This window comes from Pezoporus flaviventris, unplaced genomic scaffold (genome assembly GCF_033815535.1).
Source record: "Pezoporus flaviventris isolate CSIRO_AGI_PZ_B2104156 unplaced genomic scaffold, CSIRO_AGI_Pfla_v1 ptg000078l, whole genome shotgun sequence".
Classification (NCBI taxonomy): domain Eukaryota; kingdom Metazoa; phylum Chordata; class Aves; order Psittaciformes; family Psittacidae; genus Pezoporus; species Pezoporus flaviventris.
In genome coordinates, this window is record NW_026892626.1 from 18162496 (window position 1) to 18180714 (window position 18219).

At 54.1% G+C, this 18219-nt stretch overlaps 3 protein-coding genes across 3 annotated transcripts in view; 1 reads left to right on the top strand and 2 right to left on the bottom strand.

The window, feature by feature from the left end:
• The window catches only part of HS3ST6 (heparan sulfate-glucosamine 3-sulfotransferase 6), a 32341-nt gene extending 21237 nt beyond the window's left edge, over nucleotides 1-11104 (bottom strand). The window contains exon 1 of the mRNA XM_061473311.1: nucleotides 10758-11104. Within this exon, the coding sequence (XP_061329295.1) occupies nucleotides 10758-11104 (347 nt within the window). The remainder of the gene's footprint in view (nucleotides 1-10757) is intronic.
• The window catches only part of LOC133279790 (uncharacterized), a 188526-nt gene extending 172490 nt beyond the window's left edge, over nucleotides 1-16036 (top strand). The window contains exon 11 of the mRNA XM_061473944.1: nucleotides 16025-16036. The gene's annotated coding sequence lies outside the window, so the exon portion shown is untranslated. The remainder of the gene's footprint in view (nucleotides 1-16024) is intronic.
• The window catches only part of MSRB1 (methionine sulfoxide reductase B1), a 68863-nt gene that overhangs the window by 35329 nt on the left and 15315 nt on the right, over nucleotides 1-18219 (bottom strand). The gene's annotated exons all lie outside the window — the stretch shown is intronic.

The window sequence follows — 18219 nt, forward strand, 5'->3', positions numbered from 1 at the left end:
GCCTGGCTGCTCGCAGCCCTTTGATTGCAGAGAAAGAAAAGATGGAAATTCACTGGAGGCAAAGGAATTAATTAAAAGGAGAATAAAGAAGCATCAGTCTGTTGGAGTCCTGGCATCAATTCGGAGCCTAGTTTTGAAGTGGCAATAGTTCTACTTGCTCTTTAAAGCTGCTCCTCTATGGCCTGCACAGTGACTCGGGCAACTAACGCGGAGCATGTACAGGGCCTTACAGTGATGGCCATACAGGGATGAGGTGACACAGCCAGCACAGGACCTACCTGCCTGCCAGGACACCCAGCCACTGCCCCAGCATCTTTCCACCCTCTGCTGCTCCTAATTGCTGTCTTCCCATCCACTGGCACATTCAAACCATGGTGGACTTCAAACCACATAGAGCCACAAGCCCATTGGTTTCCTTTCCTCTTCATCCAGGAACTTGGCTCCAGCTTCACCCAAGTGTAAGGTTTGGGGACTGTTTTCAGGTCAGACCTGGGTACACTGCACACATGCACACACACACACACAGAGCCATGTAATTCATCAGCCCAGGACATCAGACAACCAGAATTCCACTGACAACAAGGTGTATGTTAACACTCACAGGCAACTCAGTGAGCCGTGATGCAAACGCTGACATGAGGCTCCCACAGCTGTGCACAGCTGGAGTTAAGTGGTCACCAAACCTTGGCAGGGTTTAAGCCTCAATTTGCCTTTATTTTAAAGGATGTTTGCCAAGGAAGGAGTGTTTTGAAGAGGTTTTGTGCCAGGAAAGTGATCAGTGCTAAGAAGGAATCGCTTCTTCAAGGGTCCTGTTCAGTAGTTCGAGTTTTATGAACTTTTTACATGACCGAGGCCTTATCCTCATCCCTGTTAAGTCCTGTGAATTCAGCAAGCCCTCACCTCAAAGCAGAGAAGTATTAATTGTTAACATCCATACCAAGATCAGAACTGAACCAGGCCACCCCTTGTTATCTGCCTCGTAACAAGATCAGGATCAGACCAAGCGTGCTCTCATGGAGGACGCAGTGTCCCTCCCATCCGCACAGTGGGTGATCAGCCATCACACCATGCTCACAGCCTGCGCTCATCACAGCGACCTGCTGGGACCAACGTGGGCTGCACCAGGCTCAGCAGCCCCATCTCCTCCCCAGACTGATGGGCTCTGATGCTGCTGCCTCTGCCTCCCTGTGGGATGCAGTTGAAGCAGCAGAGATGAGCTCCAATCCCCAGCACAGAGCAATGCTCCCCCACCATCACACACAACAGAACCAGGACCCTCGCCCTCCCATCTAAACCATGCTACCTACGATGAGATCGAAGCTTCAAACTCTGGTAGGAAGCCGTGGCTGCCCCATCCCTGGCAGTGCTCAAGGCCAGGTTGGACCCAGGGGCTTGGAGCAAGCTGCTCTGGTGGAAGGTGTCCCTGACCGTGGCAGGGGTTGGAACTGGATGAGCTTTAAGGTCCCTTCCAATCCAAACCAGGCTGGGTTTCCATGGATGCAGAGCAGGGTGCAGGGATGCTCCTGTCACCAGTGTCGGACCCTCATCTCCTGATCCCACAGCATCCCAGCGCTCCCCTCGGGGCAGGATCAGACCTTTGGGGATGTCTTTCTCCCTTCTCTTCCTGGCAGCAGCCCAGCCCCTTTGTGCAGGAGAGGCACCAGCGGCAGCTCCGCACCGCACGGGTGGCAGCCGAGCGGATACAGGTTGTCACGCTTGGGTCTCCGGCACGGCGGGGGGGACGTTCAGCTCCATCCCTCCTCCAAAACGGGCTTTTCATGGAGACAAACGGTCCCTTCCCTCAACAAAACCGAAATTCTCAGCCCAAAGTACTTGGCAGCGGCCCCTTGACGCTTTTCTCATGGCTTGTGTGGCAGAGGGACATGATTTGCTCAGATATAAAGGCAGCCGGAGGAAGCGGCCGATGCTCCTGTTAAAGAACAATTCCCCCTCCCCAACCCCATCTGCACACCCCACTGGGCTGTCACTCGCAGGGATGGAGCCTGCAGGTCTCAACCAGCCAGGTCTGAAGCTGGGAAAGGCTTTTCCTGGCCATCAGCAGCACACCCATCCCCGAGAGCCACCGCAGCATCCATTGACAAGGGTTGAGGGATTGCGCTGACAAGCGCCTGATCAATGGCATTTATCGAGCCCCTTCCCTGCTCCTGGTAATTGGAGGATTTCTTTTGCTTCCACTGTTATTGACATTTCCTCCCTGGTAGGGTGTCCGTGGGGGTGCGGTGTCACTTGGAATTACATGGGAACATAGCAGCATAGGCAGGAATGGGAACAGCAGCACTCAGTGCATGGCGAATGGCAGATAGGAGAATCTTTTGGGGCAGAACCAGCACCCCCAAGAAAAAGAAGAAAAGAAAGGAAGAAAATGAAAGAAAACATTCTGATGTAGTACTGCAGAGGTGGCAGAGGCATTTCAGGGTCCTGCCCCATCCACGCAAAGAGGCAGAGAGGAGGCTACAGCAGGGAATCAGGAGCATCCCAGTCCCTTCCTCACTGTGCTGTAGTTTGCTATGGAGGCTTGATTTCACCTGCAGCAAGAAGAGCCTGCTTGCGCTCACAGAGGAGCCATCCTGCCCTCCACAGCCACAGCCCAGGCCCCTCAGGACCAGGGTTTGGGATGCTGAGGGCTCGGAGCAGCTGGGAAGTTGGGCGATGCAGGAGGGCTCCGCCAGCCCCATGCAGCGCTGGGCAGGAGGCAGAAGCGTGATGTGGCCTCCGGGGATGTGGTCTGTCACTTTGCTTGTCCCTTCCCATCAATCACCACCAGCTCTTCTTTTCTCCCTCCCCAGAACACAGTGCCCACTGAAAGCGGCTGCTAATTCACCAGCTGAACCAGCCCAAAGGGTGCTGGCGAGATGGGCAGCTCTTCATTTCACCTATAAACACCTCCTGGGCACCCATGGGTGGGTGCACACACAGCCACAGCCACACACACACTGTTTAGGGTTTAAGTAATAAGTCAATAGCTAAGTGGTCAGCTCTGCAAGGACGCTTAACAAGGTCACATCCTTATTCTCTCCAGACTAATGAGTGGAGATTACTAATAAGACCTCAGTGACAAGTGACTATATTAATGTAATTCTCCTCTGCTTGTAATCAATTTGGTGTGTTAAAATGCACGGTGATCTGGGCCTCCTGGGATGCTTGTGCCACCCCCAGCACTGGACCAGAGGTGTTTTATTCCCCTCATGTCCCTGCCTGGCCAAGGGTTTGCCTCGATAGAGCACGTTTGGCATATTAAATCCCTCCCACATCCTGCTCCCAAAGTGCTGCTGTTCCCCTCGGCCACCTAAAACATTCCTATGCTGGTGCTTTAACAGCCCAAACCATTACAGTTTTCTGCACCTGTGTCTGAGAAGCTAAATTCAACCATTTCACCCTGTATTTTAGTCTCAAATGGTGCTGGGTCCAGCGCTCTGCGTGCTCCAGGTCAGGGTGGCTCAGGTCATGTGCCAGAACAGGGATGCTCCTTTTGGTCTGCGGCTCTAGAGCATCCCAGCCATGCAAAGCCTGGATCTCTGCAGGCAGAATCATCCCACTGCCTGCAAGCACCAGCAGCACCCAGGGTCAGGATTGACAACCCCGTGCACTGGGACCACTTGCGGGTTCAAATTCAGCTAGCCAGCGCCTGGCTCTGCGCCCCGGTTACCGCCCCAGCGGCCTGACTGACTGACTGCAATACCCCTATTTGCATTTCAAACGACTCTTCAGATCAAGAGTGACTCACTTAAAGGATGCATGAATAATCCTGAGGACGTTCAGACTCCTGTGATCTGCGAGCTGTCTCTGCACGGAGGGAGAAGGGGCAAAATCACATGGGTTGCTGTGATTTTTCCACCCAGGACCATTACCACTAAAGGGGAGCGTGGACATCCTCCTGCAAGGAAAACCCCATCTAGAAACACCTCCCTGAGTGGACCAGACCTGGCCAGGCTGCCTCCACTCTCAACTGCACTTTGGGCTTGCAACCAAGTGCTTTTCAAAGACAGGCTGTAAGTCATGCAGAACATCCCTCTGCTCCTCACTTTCAAACACTTCTAAACAAACTCGGAGAGGAATGTGTTGGGAGGCACACAGGGAGATCCAAGAGTTCCACCGGCTCCTCACCCTTCCAGGTAGAGAAGCTGAGGAGCTTTCAGCTTGCTGAAGCAGGTCAGGGAGGACACGGTGGGCAGAGACACTGGGCACAGGCAGGGTCAGGCAGGCAAAATGCACCTCCTTGGTGCTGGGGCTCATGGAGCATCTCCATCTCCCTCACAGCACATGGCTTGGATCCCACTGGAGGGCTGAAATACAGTGCGAGAGCAAGGGCAGAGATTAAACTGAGTCATCCAAGATGCTCCATAGAGGAGGGCATCAGGGGGGGCGCCTCACAGGACCCAAGTAAGGGCAGAGCAGATCACACCAAAGAGCTCCAGGGAATTCCACCCTCCTGACCCCTTTCAGCCAACCCAAAAGCTGGGATATGGGGTAGAAGCCACCAGGCTCAGGTCTCACCCAGCCGCATCAGCCCTCGCTCTGGGGCAGAGCACGGTCCTGCAGGATACCGGAGCATCCCTCCGACGCCGTCTTCCTAAGCAGGAGGATTTCCAAAGCCCTTTGAAAAGCCATTTAGAGCTAAGTCCTGGTATTAAACCTGGCCTTTCATTAGGCAGGTTTTCAATCTCTGCCCGAGCCTGTTCCAGCTAAAAGTTTCCTAAAAGGTCAGGAAGCAGCTTTTAAGCATATTTGGCAATTAACTGTTGTAGCCCCCTCCTTGGCTGGATGCGAGCTGCCCGCTCCCATCCCAGGGGATGGTAATTACTGTTTTATAAATAAGCTTTGAACTCTCTTAAGTAATAGCCTCTCCTTGCATAAGAGCACCCTCGAAATCCACCGGCCTTGTCTGCATCTAAAAACCACCTCTGAAAACCAAAACCAAACCATGACAGTTTGAGGATGAAACCCCAAAACTCTTACTCCGTGATGACTGTTGCTCCTCAATAGCTCAGCAAACAGAAACCCTGCAGCTTTTGCTGCTCTTTGGGAACTTTTCATCATGTTTGGCATCTTTTCAGAGAGCTTACATGCAGGTGATAAAAAAACGGTCCCTGTTTATACATTTAAATTTCTAGCCCAAGAAAAAGGGGCATAAATAGAGAAGCATCATTCTAAAGGCATCAGTTCACATAAAATTCACTGTTTAAACCAGCCCCATCATTCCTTGCTGCCCAGCTTTATGTACTTATTTAAGCAGTCTGGGATAGCAGCGCTGGCAGACTTAAGATCCTTTAGACACTCGGGTTACTCCTGCACACCCCACTGCACAGCCTGTCTGTGAAACCACCATTTATTTAAGAGACAGCGGCAGAGAAAGCATTCCTCAGCCGGGAAGACCGTGGCTCATTCCACTCTGCAAGACCCAGCTTTCACCCGCTAGAAATCACAGCCAACACCAACACGCAGCTTTAATCACTTTAGCCTGACGCTATCTACGTAACAACACATGGAATAACCCGGCTTAACGCTGCCTTGCAGCTGAGCCAGGCTGGAATTCAGACTCTCAAACCCGCTTGTATCAGCAAGAAGAACTTCACGGGCTTTGGAGCGGGAGTGAAACTCGGGAGCTGCCACGTGAAAGCAAGGGAATAACATCAGCGTGGAAACGGGGGGCTGGATGGCCAAGTCGTGCTCCCCACCCCATCGCTGACTCAGTGCGGTGGGAAAGACCCCCCTAAAGGAGGCAGGCAGAGCCCCTCTTGCCTGCCCTCAGTAATATCTGCCTTTAAACAGTTTCAAATGTTAATTCCTCATCATGGCAGTTGAAGCTATTTTTAATCCCACGTGAAAGCAGTTTGCAGAAGACCAAACTTCGCACGGATTACGGATCGCTTCCCAAAGCCAGGCAGCAGTAAAACAGGGGCACGCCATGGCAGGGAGACCCGGGATGCACACAGTGCTTAAGCCCTGAGTGTATCCCATTGGAAGGGACCTTAAAGCTCATCCTGTTCCTCTAGGGACACCTTCCACCAGACTGGGCTGCTCCAAGCCCCTTCCAACCTGGCCTTGAAAGCATAGGGCTGGGTCTAAAGCACTGAATAAAAGCAAAGTGCATTAAATAAAAGCTTTAAAATACCTCTTCCTGGTTACAAAATCTCAGCTTTTTCTCAGGTTTCCTGCATTTTTCCTTTGCATTTGAGGATTTATTTTCGGGACACGGGGGTGAGGAGAGGGGAAGCTGATAGAGAAAGGCTCAATTTTTGCAATGAAAGATAAAAAAAGGAGGAAGAAAGAAGAGCTCACAAAGCAGTAAAGCACAAGGAGCACGTTGCAGGACTGAGTCCCTGCAAATGCACCAAGGAAAACAAGGGCCACTCAGACACGGAGCGCTGAAACGTGAGTCCATCAGGAGAACAGATTAGCTGGTGTCAATGAATAAAGATAATGTCCCGGAGCAGGGCTCAGTGCATCGCCATCTGACTCCTCGCAAGGTTCTTTTGTCTCTTCCCACCTATGTGTTTCTTAAATGTGCCTGTGAAAAGCTCCCCTGGAAAGGGATACAAGCTCCCTGCCAAAACGCAGCCGGGTGACTCCAGGGTAGCCGAAACCTCGGATTTTATTCAACAGCTTGCGCTATAGAGTGTCTTGATCTGTCTGTACAATCACAACACACACAAAAACCCCCTCAAGGCATCTACTTAGCTCCACTTTTCAACTGCCAATAACACTCACAGCAAAAGTCAAAAGAGCAGCGCTGGAGCCGCGTCCTTTCCCTGCCGCTCAAAAGCTTCAGGGTTGCAAGGTTTGGAGATAACAAAGTCTGGCTCAAGAAATCCTGGATGCCTTTCAAGGACATTATTAGCTCCCATGAATGGGTTTGAAGGAGAGGGAAAAGGGGGGGAAAACCCAGCCCAACCCCGCATCACATGGAGCAGCTCTCTGCTCACCGCCTGCCTCCCCTGGGCGCACACAGATGCTCCCAAGCTGGGACACCGCTGGCACTGCTCAATGCACGCATGAAATCACAGTGTAATCCATGATGAAGCACGTGAAAAGTTCCTCCTCTTCATGTGCTGCATCAGATCAAAAGGGGAAATGACAATAAAAACCTAAATACAGAGGTCTGGATCCCTGGGATGGCTGTGCAATGTCAGAGGATGCCCATTCACTGTGTGCCTCCAGCCCATACACGGACCAAGAGGTGTTTACCAACTGCTGAGCCATCCCATAGTGTTTTTAACTACTTCTGGCCCCAAAGTGTAAGAAAATAAGGAATTTTTTATAATTCCTATGAAATCCAGCACGCGCCATCACCCAGGGTGCGGTTTCACTGAGCACAATCCCAATGCTGCTTTCTTGTGCGTGCTTTACTCAGGGATGTGAAGGGTTGTTGGGAGCCTTGGCCCAGCCTCATTCCTGTGTAACTCTTTCTTTGGCTACTGGAAAAAGGCAGGAAGAGGTGATGGAAAAGAGGGACTCAGATCATAAATAATACAAAACAGAGGAAAAGCATCACGTTGAGCTGATGTCGCTGCAAAGTTTTGGCAGATGGAGACGGGGAAACTCTTCTGTGGGTAAGCGACATCAGACCGAGTGCTCTCAACATGAATTCCCCCAAACTCCCTTTCATGCAAACCAGCATCTGCAAAGTCCTTTCCCTGCGCTGCTCCAAAGCCGCCGTTATCCACCGTGTCTCCTGCTCTTTTCCCTCTTCCCCTTTTCCCACAGGACTGCATCCGTGCTGCATTACGGTGCCAGGCAGACAGAGCGGTCCAAACCTCCGAGCAGCATCGGGCAGCTCCGTGGGAAACAAGCGCAGCTCTGGCAGCCAGAAAGGGAACAATCCCATACAGAGATCCCAGCTACACCCCCAAACATCACCCGTGGAGCAGCCTCCACCAGAGCACACAGCCCATGGCCCTGCTTGCTCCCAAAGGCACCCCAAATGCCGCCTGTGACACAAACTCTGCTCTCTGTCATACCAAGAAGCTCCTGGGGTGAAAGTGGGTGCTGCTCTGCAGCCACAGAGGAGTTACACCCATGCAGTTCTCAATTCACACAAGCAAGGGCAGGATTTGCCCCATGCCATTGCACCCAGCATCCCTTCATTTTGTCACAATGAAGTTCTCAATATCACTGCAAACAACTCAGGTTCAACCAAGTTCTTAATGTCTGCATTCACCTATGTACCCCAAAAGCAGCCAGGCAGTGTCCCGGGTTCCTAATAGGACACTCACATCCCCAAACCAGACACTCGCACCCCCAAACCGCCGCCTGAGCGGAGCTCTAGACACACCAACACCCTTCATCACACATCAACATCCTTCATCGCTCTGTTTCAGTTTACTTTAAGCAGTTCTGAGTGCCAAAAAAATGAATACAATGCTTTGCTTTAGGATAAAAGGTCACATCATGCTTGGATTATCCATTAGGTAATTTATGTTGCTGTCTCCAAAAGGTGTTTAATCTTCTTATAATTAGCTAAACCTATAGTAACTCAAGGAATTCCATACGGACGCTGCTTTTGCAGAGTATTTTTATCTTCCTTAGCAAAAAAAGAGCTACATAATAAAAGGGACTTTGGACTATTCCTAATTTAAATAAAACAAAACGTTCCAGTAAGAACAAAAGGCTGCAGGCAGTAACTTATGTTCTAGTGTAAACTACTCCGCACCCACAAGCAGATACTCCTGGCCACAGCAGGGAAATCACTGCAGAACTGAGCTACCAAGAAAGAACAAAACCATTCCATGGCGATATTTCCAAGGGATTCTTTTTTCCACATTTACTTCAGACAAGCAAGGACCTACAGGTGCCTTCAGGCCAAATATCTTGGCTTGAGCAGCACTTGGTGTAATTTTGGTTTCCTAGCACGCTCAAATATTTCAGCAATGTTTACACCACTTTGAGATGTTCATTGGAAAAACCTGAACTTCTGTCCAACTTCTATTCCCCTCCTCTCCAGCACAGCCCAGCTTCAAACATTTAGCTCCGTCTGGCTTTCCCAGGGAAAAATACCCTTGGTATAGGAAGGTCTTGTAAGAAGACAAAACAAGGGAGGCACAAAGAAGAGGAAACTATGGCAAATAGTTGTGTGTGTGATTGAAAACACGCTCACCCAGCGCAGAGCTAAAGCAAAACAACTACTGATTTTTCCCTCGCTAGAAAGGATGCAGCTTCTCCCCTGCGATGCGTCTGGCCCTGCCGAAACCCTGCCCTGCTCTAGCCCTCCAAATTTACCATAACCATATGCAGAATGATCTGAAAACATCGCGCTGGGCTCAGGCCAGGCTCCCTGCACTCAAACCTCACTACGCAGCAATCCAGAACTAAGATTTATTCATTCTTCCCTCGCTGTGTCTCACCGGGCTACGGCGATATGAAAGCTTTCGATCTTCCCTCTTTAATTATGTGCTCACCAGTCATTAAACTCCCATTCTGCCAAGCAAGACCTACGTTGGAACCCTCACCCCAAAAGGTGAGTTATCATCGTTATTGCTCCTCGAGCAGCGCAGCTACAAATGGGACTGAGAAATGAGCTGATAAATGACGGCGGTATTAATACAGCCATAAAAATAAGCGCGCTACTTACTGCGTCTGAAGGTGCGTTAAGGCAGGAACTTTACAGCCCAGATGTGGTCTCACAGAGCTGAAACTCTGCGGGTAAAATTACCACTAAAATTACACTTCCCATTAAACACACCGCTTTGCACAGGTTATGATTTCGCCCAGGCTGCAACCTCCCCTGAAACATTAAGAACACGGAAGAGCGCAGTATTCCCGAGGGAGAAGAGGATGGAGCGGCAGGAAGGACAGGGAGAGCTACTCCTCTTATTGTTTTCAGATGTTTCCCCGGGAACACCGCAGCGCTTTTATAAACCTACACATTTGGATTCGCTTCAAAACAACGGACCAGATCCTTTCACGGGCTTCGTGGGACTTAACGCTCTGACTCCGCTTGGCCCGGCCGCTCTGGAGTTGGCCGGGAGACGGGACTTTAATAGACACCACATGCACAGTAGCTGCTCTTCCGAGTGCTTTATCGCCTGAAGAGTTCAATTCCATTGAAACCCTCACAACCAAAGCAACTCCCTTGAATCAGCCGGCTCTGCCCTTTGACACAACCGAGGATCCAAGCGATGCTGTTTCACCCTACCCCTGCCTTCGTGTTTCCAGCCAGGATCAAGCCCGCTCCTGCAAGCCGAGGTTCTTGCTCCCTTTATCTTTATAAGCTACTCGAATAAAAGAATTCCTAAGGGAAGCCGGTGGGGAAACGCTGGGACGTGTGATAATCAGGTATTAAAGGTTACAATCACAAAGGATGGATAATCAGAGGGGAAAAAAGGTAGATTTCTGCTGATGGGCTGTCCCGCTCCCAGCCACCTGGGCTGCGGGATGGGGAACAGGGGGACACGGGAACAGGGAAGAACACGGCAATGGGGGCATTAGGGAGGACCGGCAGGACCGGCGCTCGCCTTCCCACCGCTCCCGACTTCAGCGCCGTCACCGAAAGCTTTTCCTCCCCTTCCTCGGCGAGCAGGGGTGGGAGCTTGCTCTCCCCTGTGATCCCGCGGCTCGGCTCCCTTCGCATCCCACCCCCACCCCCCCCCCCCATTAATTCCCCTCGACCCCCCGTTATCCCCATCCCCAACCCGCCTGTTGCCATCACCCCCCACCCCAACCTCCACGCTACGGTCAGCGATTAGACCCGCTCAGCGCTTCACTACCGACCAGCGGCGTGTCCCCCCCCCCGCCCTTACCTGTACCAGCGCAGCCCCTTCTCGTAGCACCTGTCGAAGAAGTGGGGCTCCGCACCCACCGCCCGCACCCCGGGGTGCGCCCGCAGGAACTCCAGCAGCGCCCGCGTCCCGCCCTTCTTCACCCCCACGATGATGGCCTGCGGGAACCGCCGGCTACCGCCGCCCGCAGCCCCCAGCCCCGCGCCGTCGGGGAGCGCGGCGGGGGGCGGCAGCAGCAGGGCGGGCGGCAGCGGCTCGCAGGGCCCCGGCAGGCAATAGAAGAAGTAGGTGAAGAAGAGGATCATGGTGAGGAGCAGCGAGGCGCGGCGGCCCCCGACGGGTCCCAGCAGCCGCCCGCTACATCCCATCGGGGGCCGCGACCGGCCCCGATGGGCAGCGCATCCCGCTGCACACACACAACCCCCCCCCCCCCCCGAGTCCCGGCTCCGCGCCCCCTGCCCGGCCCTCGCGTACCGCCCCCCACGCGGGGCGGGGGCGGCAACGCCCCGGGGGATGGGATGGGATGGGATGGGATGGGATGGGATGGGATGGGATGGAGGGGGGGCGGGACGGGGCACACGCGTGGGGTACCCAGGGACACCCCAGCCCTGGCTCCCCCCCCACCCCGCTGAGAAGCCACAGTCAGGGGGAACCGCTTGCAGGACATTGGAGGGGAAGAGCCTGGCGCTGACTTCCCGATTTTCTCCCTTTTAAAAGAATCACAGGACCATGGAATGGTTTGGGTTGAAGGGACCTTAAAGCCCATCCAGCTCCAACCTCAGGGACACCTTCCACTAGAGCAGCTTGCTCCAAGTCCGTGTCCGACCTGGCCTTGAGCACTGCCAGGGATGGGGCAGCCACAGCTTCTTTGGGCACCCTGTGCCAGCGCCTCACAGGGAAAAAGGAGGCTGCAGAAGGGTTTTGTGGATGCACATGGGAGGCTGCAACGCCCTCGGCTGGGACTAAAGAGCCGTCACCTCGACAGAACAATTAGCACTCAATGAGCAGCGCTTATGAAGCTGCGCCCATTGCAGGTGTGGAAACACACCCCCCCCTGTGCATGTATTTGTTGTACTTGGGAAGGGCAGTCCCGGGTTTCCGGCCATTCCCCTGCACCTTCCGAAATAAGCCCCAGAGCAGCAGTTTGGGTGTTGTGTTTTAACACGTGTGCGTGCGATGGGTGATGGGGTGGGATAAGGTGGTTCCCTGCTGCTGCTGAGGATCCCCCATTCCCTGGGGCCCAAAGGTAACCAGGGTGCTAAATAAGGAAACTTCCCATCCAGTGCCACAGCATCAGTGGGATGTGGGAGCTGCACCCCGCAGCACCCCTGGGTGCTCTGCCCAGGCCTTGCTTGCAGTGATGGCACCACCGCATCCTGGCTGCGCCCTCCTGGCAGCCTGTGCCATCACCAAACCAGCCAAGACCCGGTGCTGGGGACTCCCACGGGGCTGTTCTTTCTGGCACCCACTTTGGCTTCACTGAAGTGCCCCCGGGTCTATCCCAGCACATGCCTCAGAACACGGAGGCTCATGGAAAGCCTCCCCTTTTTGTGTCTGAAATCAGCGGTGTCTTAATTAACCTATTAATGCAATTAGCTCTTCTTGTAATTAGATCCCACGAGTCTCCCAAAGCATGGAGGGGGAGAGCCGCAGCCTAGGACCCGAAGGGTGCAGAGCTGCGCTGACACGGCAGCGTTGGGAGGCAGTGATGCTCCTGCGTGGCCGTGCCTTGGCCTGGCTGCAGGGTGCCGAGGCTGAATGACACCAGGGACGCAGGGTGGCAAGGCTGCAACGCCAGAATGGGTTCAGGGCTGCCTGGGCGCAGCAGGACGGGGCTTTGTGCCCTCTCGTGGCTGCCGGCCCCATCCTGCGCCGCGGCTTGTCAAGGAGCGGATGTAACAGCGCGAGTGCGCTGCAGATCCCGTCCAGCGCTCCCCGCCGGGGCTCCCCAGGGAAAAGGGGGGCAGGGGATGATGACGAGGAAGCGAATCTGTTATCGGGAGCAGTGCGATAACTAAAACCACATCCAAACTCTGCCGCACCGCACTTGCCAGCTCTTGTTGGGTTTGCGCAAGCCATCAGCAGCAAGGAACGGTTTCACTTGGGGCGTGTGGGAACGGCTCCAGCTCCCTGTTTGGGTTGGGGTGGGGGGGACGATACACGTTATTGTTGTTGGAAAATAGCAGTCTCTCCAATTGGAAGAGTTTGGCATGGATATATCCCTGTTGAGCTACTTCATCAAAACACAGGCGCTGGAAAGGTGGAGAGCTGGTGCTGCTTTTGGCACTGCCAGCGCTCCCCTAGTGCTTGATGCTGCTCTGGCCCGGTCAAAGGAGCAGCTCCTTTTCCTTTCTCACCTTCAAAACTGAGGAAAAAGGCTTAAAACATGAGCTGGGGCTTGCAGTGGTGAAGAGGGAGAGCCTTGAGCACTGTGAGCTGCTGTGCCCGAGGCTTCCCAGCCCCATGTTTGGATGAGCACGGGTTCATGATGCAGGAGGGAGCCCAGCATCAGCCAGGACCCCACTGGGCCAGGATGAGCTCACTGCCTTGCCAGCAGCTCAGGGATATAAACCAACAAACAGAAGCAATTTTTTAGCAAAATGAGGACATTTTGAAAATAAAGGGGTTCTGAAATGAGCAGTTCCAGTGTTCCTGGTGCTTGGTGCCCTTAGACCACCCTCATGCCTTATGGCTGCCCAAGGATGACTGTGCAAGGACAATGGGACAGGGATCTGGTGCCCAGTTCATCTCCAATCCCCTATTCCCTGCCAGTGCACCAAGTGCCTTCCCCCTCTGCTTGTACATCCTCAACTGCAGCTCTGATACTGCAGCTTTCCAAGAGCTTGGTGATCCCATTGGAAGGTCTCCTGCTGCTGGTGGTGCTGGTGTCCATTACACAGAGCTGCCTTCCACAGGCAGGAGCAATGCCACTGAGATGGGCACCGAGTGCCAGCACCATGCCTTGCTGACCATTCCCAGTGCAGAGCAGGGAATGATGCTGGGGGGGATTTACCCTCACCCCTGGGGAGAGAAGGGACAGGCACTGCTGCACCCCAACACCTCACCTTGCTCCCAAGGCCGGTGCACACCACGCGGTTGCTGCATAAGCCCTCCATTGGGGCTCAGCACCCTCGGGTGGCACCTACAGCCACAAGGCTGCTCGCATCCTGCAGGAGCCACGGGGCTGCTTTGGCAGAGGCAGATGAAAGCATCCGGGGCCGTCACGGGCCCGGTTATGGATGGGCTGCAAGTGCTGGCGGGAGCAGCACAGACACTGCGGATGTGGAGGGAGCCTCGGTGCTTCTGAGCCCTGATTGATGAGATGCAAGCGCAGCCGTTCACGTACTACATCACCACTGCCTCAGCCCTGACCGAGGGTGCTGTGAACCCTGGAGCTGATTGTCTCCACTGAGGAGACACCGGGCACCAGTAGGAACAGGAAGGTCCCAGGAAGCCCCATGACAGGGATGATGGCTCAGCAGCTTCCTGGGGAGCAGGGGCTAAGGCAGCCCAGGGGCAGCCAGGACACTGTGGACGTGCAGAAGCTGGTGCTCTGTGGAGGAAGATGCTCTATTGAGGGGCTGGATTACGGCCAAAGAGAGCATGCAATGGCTGCCAGGGGGAAGAGATCAAACATCCGAGCTGTGGCTATGGGAGCTCCCTGCCAATGTGCAACAGTGATGGGTGAGCAGCAAAAGGGGAAAATAAAGCAGCAGAGAGGGTGAAGCTGATCAGTGCCAGCACCCCCAGGGTACCAGGGAGCAGTGGTCCAGCCTGCGGGATGCTCAGTGATGGTAATGCTCCATCCACGCACAGACCTACCATCAGCCTTGCAGTTTACCACAGGACCACCTTTAATCAGCGACAGGCAGCCTGGCTGGTCCCTGTGCTCCTGAGGACCGTGTGGTCCTAGGGCTGGTATGGCAGCAGGCTGCCTCCTGCCCTACCCATGTCAGTTGGATCAGTGGTGATGAGCTCTGCCTCCAAACCACCCACTGCAGCATCCAAGGGCATGATCAGGAACCCCCCCATAGCCCGTCCTTTCCCCAACCCCAAACCCAGTGGGTCCACGCAGGATGAGACCCTGGATAACCACCAAGAAGCATCCCAATTGGTGTCCCCAGCATCACAAACCATCTCCTCCTCAGGGACCTCCCCTCTGCCCGCGGAGCAGGAGCTGCAGCGTGGGTGCTCTGGGGTTTCCCCAAGTCTGTTATTCAAAGAGAGAAAGAAAGGGGCTCAAGGGATCAGCGGGGATGAAAAATGCTTTAGAAACACAGGAGATCATTTACCAGGTCACCTCCACCGCGGAGTTTGCCAAGCTGATAAAGGCGAGCAAACTTATTAAGGCGCACACAGCTTGATTCGAAACGGCTGCTCCCAAGCAGCCAATTACTCCAGGCTGTTCCAATCCAATTAGGAATGCTGTTCCCCTGATTACAGCGGTGTGTTTTACAAATGCAGCACAACTGCCCGGGTTCAAAGAGCAATCCGTGAAAGGGAGCTGGGTAAGAGAGCAAGCCAGTGCCTGCAGCCAGGGGAGGTAAACCCCATCCCTGGGATGCAGGGGTCCCCATCGGCAGGAATGTGGGTACCACAGGGGATGGGATGCCCAAACCCCAGGCACAGAAGAGCTGCCCTGTGGCTGTCCTTAAAGCAGCACAGCCAAGGAGACAGGGTCATTCTCCAAGCTGCGATTCCCATCCGGAGCTGGACCGCAGGCTTATCCAGATGGGGGAATGCCACTTGGGTCTTTGTCAGTGCCACCCCTCTGTAGTCCCCTCCAGGGTCTCAGCAAAGGCCACCCCATGCCACCCAGCTCAGTCTGTGAGATCCATAAGCCTTTGCCCAGGGATCCAGCAAGCTTTGAGGTTTATCCCCCAGGTACTGAAAGAAAAACCCATCCTCAGTGTAATGTGAGGGGGGAATTTGCCCTGATCCTGCTGGTGGGAAGAAGCAGTTTGGGAGGGAGAAACCCAGACAGAATCATTGGAGCTTAGCCTGAGCTCCCCAAGCCCAGCCAAAGCACAAAGCAGGAACGAATCGTGTCTCCCTCCAACTGGGATCACGATCCCCTCCAGACCGGGTTTTCCATCACTTGGAGCAAAGGAGACACCAACAAACTCATCCCCACACTCACACACAGCATGATGAATGAACCTACAGACTCCATCCTCAATCCAAGGGGCTGAGCTGGGCTGGGGGGGGACAGGAACTTTGCCGCAGCTCCAGCGCCTTCGTGGCCATCCAAAGCCTCACCACAACCGCTCCAAGCTCCTGGCTCACAGCCACCTCCGGGGTGTAGCACAGCCCCTGTTATTAAAACGTGTGACAGCAGCTCGGGATGGAAAGTGAAGCCGAACATTCCCCATCTGAAACCCCGGCAGGAATTTCAAGCGGGGGGAATGCAATTTCCAGCCTGGAGGAGAGCCAGCAGCACCAGGGCGAGAGTTTCCTTAATATGGCTTTGCAAAACCCCAGCACAGAATTGCCCCTGGCTACAGCAATAACAGGGGGCTGGAGACAGCAAAAACACCCACCGGCTCCGAGGGTCCCATCCGCAGCCATTGGGATGCTCAGTCATCTTCAGGTTCCGCTGGGATTTGGGGGCTGAGTCCACGTTGCATGAACCGAGGCAAAGCCCCTCTCTTGTCTCAGGAGCAGCATCCCAGGAGTGAGGGTTTTGGCTCCCTCCATCACCCCAGCAGGGATGCGGGTGCCGTTATCCCACAATGGCATTTTGGGGCAGCAGCATCCCCGCTGCCCCTGCACCAGGAAGCAGAGCCTGCTCACGGCAGCGCAGACACGGCTGGCTCCCATCCAGCTGGAGTTACAAAAGGAGCCATTCCCCCTTTCTGGTTTTGATTTAAATAATCCCAATAAGGGGATAAAGCAGCCAAAACCCACCGGGGTTTTTTTAAAGCTTCAATTTAAAAAATAATACACATGAAATGTGCGATTTTTATTAGAGCAGGCAGAGCTGTGCAGTATCAGACACAGCCCTCAGCTCCCCAAACCTCTGTCCTGGGTCTCCAGCTGCCATCCTGCATGCTCCATGCAGCTTCCCCGTGCTGCCTTGCCCTCGCTTCCCCTCTCACTCCCCACACATATGAACCCAGAGCTGGCTGCAGTGATTCCACTGGTGCCCTCCTGGGTGAAGACACAAGAGTGAAAATGGTTACACATCGCCCTGGGAGTGAAAACACACAGGGATGGGGAAGAGGCACAAAAGCAAAGGTGCTTCTGTTGCGTTTAACCTGCTGTTACCCAGTGTGTGTCACGCAGGTCTGTGGAAGCAGAGGGATTTCTTTATCCTGGTTAGATGTATGGGGCAGCAAGGCCATTTCCACCTGAGGAAGGCCCCTTTTCTCAGGGGTAAAACGTCACTGCTTGCAGATGGATGTCTCCAACTGCAGCCTGTGGATGGACCAGGACTTTCAGTGCAGCACCCAGCACCCTGATGGGTGTTTTGGGGGACCTACAGCCCAAAAAGCCCAGGGACAAGGCGGGTTCAGTGCTGTGGAGGTGGCAAAGTCCCTGTGGGTTTACCAGAGCCACAAGCCAAGGGTGAGCCACTGTCACCTCTGTCTTTCCTGGGCAAGATCCCATCATTGGCACCTCATCAGCAGCCTCCCCAGCAGTTATTTGTGCATCCCAATAAAGGCTCAGAGAGGCCCATCAATATGGATGTGAACATGAGTATTCATTCTGCGGGTGTGCTTCATTTGTGGGTCTGAATCAATAGGGTTATCCCAGGATGGGGGAGACGTGGCACCAGTTCAGCCCTATAGGAGGAGGAGAACACAGTGAGAACCTCTGGCCACAGCAGCTGAGACCTGACCCATGGCAGTGCCAGCACTGGGTCAGCCCCAAACCTATCGGCTCTGATAACAACATAGGATCATAAAATGGTTTGGGTTGGAAGGGGCCTTAGAGCTCATCCAGTTCCAACCCCCTGCCATGGACAGCGACACCTTCCACTAGAGCAGCTTGCTCCAAGGCTCATCTATGGCCAGTTTGGCCCCACCAAATTTCCTAGTTTCTTTTCAAAACGCACCTACAACAGGTTAGCAGTAGGCTCAGCACATGGTTTAATTTCACATTTTTAGCTTATAAATGGATCCGACTCCATTTAGATCATGTCTCTGTTGCATTTCCCCCCCTGCTGCTCAGCTGGGGGCACTGGGACAGGCTGGGGAGCCTGAAGGTGCATTGACACCCCATGAAATGATGATGGCAAAGGAAGGATGCCATCCCTGAGCCTGCTTTCCCATCACTGCAGTGCTAAACCCACTGCAGAAAGCCATGAGGACTGGAGCCCAGCTGAGCTCTCCCACTCACTAAACAAGCAGGGCCACCTCCATGCCATGAAAGCCAGGCACAGCTCGTTGCCTTGGGGGGGCAGAGCTGGTGAATTATATCCTAACCATTCCCAGCATCAGCCGGTGAGGAGCAGAGCTGATCCCTCTGGAGCCGAAGCGCA